The 3,912-nt window shown below is 52.8% G+C and overlaps 1 protein-coding gene across 1 annotated transcript in view; it reads left to right on the forward strand.

Annotated features, from left to right (window-relative positions):
- PLEKHA7 (pleckstrin homology domain containing, family A member 7) overlaps positions 1–3,912 on the forward strand; it is a 228,329-nt gene that overhangs the window by 214,628 nt on the left and 9,789 nt on the right. Inside the window, 2 exon segments of the mRNA XM_010830665.1 lie at positions 1,015–1,118; positions 1,972–2,172. Of these exon segments, the coding sequence (XP_010828967.1) occupies positions 1,015–1,118; positions 1,972–2,172 (305 nt within the window).

The raw sequence follows: 3,912 nt of genomic DNA on the forward strand, positions 1-3,912 counted from the left end.
CCAGCCCACCATGCTGGCTAGGCTTGCTATGGCCTGAGCTGGTCCCGGAAGGGGACTGGCTTTTGCTGAGCTGGGCCACAGCGACCCCTGGCACTATGCCTGGGGACCCCGTTCTCTTCATTCAGCCTAGATGTGTTCGTTAATGGCAGTGTTAGAGGCCTGTGGGGTGGGACAGATCTTTGTTGCTCAGGAGTCTCTGGGCACTGCAGGACATTCATCATTCTTTTTCCCATGTGCTAAATGCTAGTGGTGTCAACACGATGCCCATTTCCAGATGTCAGGGACCAGCCTTGATAAGCATGTTGGTAGTGGACAAAGCTTGGACTGTGGCTCCACAGAATCTTGGACAAGGTGCTTAACTTCTCTAAACTTGAGATTGCGCACCGTCACAGTGGTTAGGTAATGCTCCCCTGTAGGGCCGGTGGAACAAAATCTGTGTGAAACACGTGTTGTGTTACCTGCCTGTCATATGGTAAGCACTCCGTGAGCGCCTGGTGCCTCCTCTTTCCCTTCTTCATTCATTCGTTCATTCAACTAGTTGTTGTTGAATTTGTCACCAGGCATGTTGACACTGTGGTTAGTGCAGTAACCAGTGAATATACTGAAGAGTGTAGGGAATGACTGTTTCTGCCTGGGCCATTTAAAAAGGCTCTCACAGGCAGGGCATCCAGGTTGGGTCATACAGGGTGCATAGGAGTTCATCAAGAAGAAGGGCATTCCTCGCCCTCTGTCCTTTCCTCCTGCCAGGCAGCCCAGTCTTCTGCATGTGAGGGAAGATGTGGGGAACCCTCAGATCTTCAGGGACACTGTCCCCTGTTAGGGACAAAGGGCACCCATGAGCTAGCCCCTCATTCCCTACCTGGGGCTTTGCTCTTCTAGGCCCTGGGAAGAAGAAGCATGGGTTGTTGGCTGGGTCCTTGTGGTCCTTTCGTGGGAGTGGGGGGTGATCGAGAAGGGGCTGGTGGCCTGTCCTCCTCACCACAAATCCACTCGCTTTTCTCTTTCTTCACTAAGGCCTCTCAGGGTCCATGTCAAGGCTCCAGCAATCGTCCACTATTGCTCCCTACGTCACCCTCCGGAGGGGTCTAGACGCCGAAAGCAGCAAGATGACCTACCCTGTGAGTAGGCCTTGAGAAGTTCTCGAAGGGCTCACTGCTCCCTCATGCACAGAGGGAAGGGCTCTGAGGTGGACAGTGACGGGCTGTCCCATGAGATGGCCCCGGCCCCTCCTCAGCTCAGCATCCCTGTCACCACGTGCTTACGATGCCTTCCCCACTGCCCACCAAGAGGGGCGTCATACCACCCCCTCCATTTCCCAAGGGCCCCCGCCCTTCTCCTTGCTCTCACCCAGCGAGCCACACCCTGATTCCTGGTCCATCATGCGGTGTGTGTGTGGGCCCACCTGGACAGGCCTGGGCCTCAGGGTCTGCATCTGCAGGATGGGGTGCTGCCAGAGGGCTCGTGAGGGCTGGGTTGTCATGTCCCTGAGTGTGCTTAGAGGGGAGAGAGTGTGTGTGTGAATGTGAGTGTGTATGTGTGGGGGGGGTGAGTGTGTGTCTGTGTGTGTGTGTGTGTGTGGGTGAGTGTGGTGTGTATATGTGTCTCAGTGTGCTTAGAGGGAAGAGAGAGAGTGTGTGTGTGAGTGTGAATATGAGTGTGTGTGTGTCTGTGTGTGTGGGTGAGTGTGTGTGTATGTGTCTTAGTGTGTTAGAGGGAAGAGAGAGAGTGTGTGTGTAAGTATGTGAATGTGAGTGTGTGTGTGTGACTGTGTGAATGTGTGTGTGGGTGAGTGTGTGTGTGTGTATGTGTTTCAGTGTGCTTAGAGGTGAGAGAGAGAGTGTGAGTGTATGTGAGTATGTGAATGTGTCTGTGTGTGTGTGTGTGTGTGTGCGCGCGCACGGGCTGAAGCCAGGTGGCCGGCCGCCCTCTGTTCTCAGCCCAGCCGCCCTGTCTGCCCCTCCTGCCCCTCAGAGACCCAAGAGTGCCTTGGAGCGCCTGTACTCAGGAGACCACCAGCGGGGCAAGATGAGTGCAGAGGAGCAGCTGGAGCGCATGAAGCGGCACCAGAAGGCACTGGTCCGGGAGCGCAAGAGGACGCTGAGCCAAGGAGAGAGGACGGGGCTGCCCTCGTCCCGCTACCTCAGCCAACCGCTCCCGGGAGACCTCGGCTCAGTATGTTAGGAGGGTCCAGGCAGGCGGGCTGGGACAGGGAGCAGAGCTTCCCCGAGGCCCCCAGACCCGAGCCCGGCTCACCCCCGAGAGAGTGGTTCAGAGAATGCCCCGTGGGCTGTGTGTCCGCAAGCCAGGCCACGTGAGTGACTTGGTCAGAGGATGCCCCGAACTAGAGAAAGAGTGAGGATGTCACGGCAGGAGCCCAGGAGCCAGAGGAAGCGTCCACGGTCAGGTCTCCAGTCGAGCTTGAGGGAGAGGCCCTTCTTTGGCATTCTGAGTCTCTCGCCTGAACCCAGGACTTGGGAAGTACAGACTTGGAGGAGTGGAGGAGAAAGATGGTGCTATGATTTGAGGAGTGCAAGTCAACCAGCCTCCCAAACCTCCAAGCGGGTGCCCTGGGGAGCAACTGAGCAGGGTGTGGTGCCCACACCCCTGAGGGCCCGGGGTCTCCCACAGCTAGCCGGCGGACAGGCCCTGCACCCAAGGAGAGCCAGGCTGCCTGCTGCCCTCTGGTGGTGCTTCCAGGCACTGCACCTTGCCCACAGTCTCCTTAGGTCCCTTTTGGAAACATTCCACTGGATTTTTCTCTATTGTTTGAAATCAAATGTTTCCCTAGACCTCTAGCCTGACTGTTCTTTCCCTAATTCATTGCACAAGCTCTTTTGCTTTTAGCGTTACCGCTCATTGCCTCTCTAATCCTGCCTGATTGTGTTTACAGAAGCTTCTAATTTGCATCCACCATTCTCTAACTGGCCTGTGCTCCTGTTACCAGGCTTACAATAGCAGCTCTTTTCTCCATAGCCTAGCGAGCCCTCCCATGTGTGACTCACTTTCTGCTGCCCCCTTTATGCAGGCTTACTGACTCATAATTCACTTATCCCAAAAGCCGCCCCGCAAGGCTGAGCCAGCCCCACTGCCCAAGGGCGGTGGTCTTTGCCAGAGGTCTGGGCGTGATGAATTTATTAATGTCCATGCCTTATACTGGGATAGTTGACATGGACTTCAGAGATTGCACGTTTGAATAAATTCTGCCAAGTCTGAGGTGGTTCGGTTTTAATTCCTCCAGCCCCATCGGCACAATTTCTTATGGAAAACTTTTTGTGTTCTAGTATTTTATAACTTGAACAGGTAGCAAGATACATTATGATTTGTATTCAGAGGGCCTCTTGGCAGCTGTTAGGTCAGACACCAAAGGGATAAGACCCAGCACACTCATATCCTGAAAAGCTGCAAAGCCAGTAACTTTTAAACTTTGTAAGTAAATGTCTTATGAGATAAAACTGACTTTTTACAACCTGATGTCTCAAATGTAGAAAAATGATCTAAAAATCGTAACTTGAATACTTTGTAATTTTTTCTCTTTAAAAAAGACGTGTTAAGTCTCTGCCTCAGCGCCAATAAACATGTTGCTTAATGATGATGCATTGGCGTGGTTCTTCCCCAGGATAAACTGTACAGTCCAGTGAACTTTTTCTGTCTGTGGAAGCAATCAGGCTGGGTTTATGTGAGGACCTGTCTCTATCTGGGGCATTGGTGAGCGTGTCAGAAAATGTGTGTTTTCTTTGTGAATCAATCATTAAATTAATTTTTCATCCCTGAATCTTCAACTGTCTAATCTTTTCGTACTTTAGTAGGAAGCCATCACCTGAGAGCGATTATGTTGACGCAGAGTCAGTATTGAGAGCTTGTGCATGAGTGGGTGAAATGTGCTGTTATGGCTATGGCTTTGGGGCTCAGGTG

This window comes from Bison bison, unplaced genomic scaffold (assembly GCF_000754665.1).
Source record: "Bison bison bison isolate TAMUID 2011002044 unplaced genomic scaffold, Bison_UMD1.0 scf7180017864518, whole genome shotgun sequence".
NCBI lineage: Eukaryota > Metazoa > Chordata > Mammalia > Artiodactyla > Bovidae > Bison > Bison bison.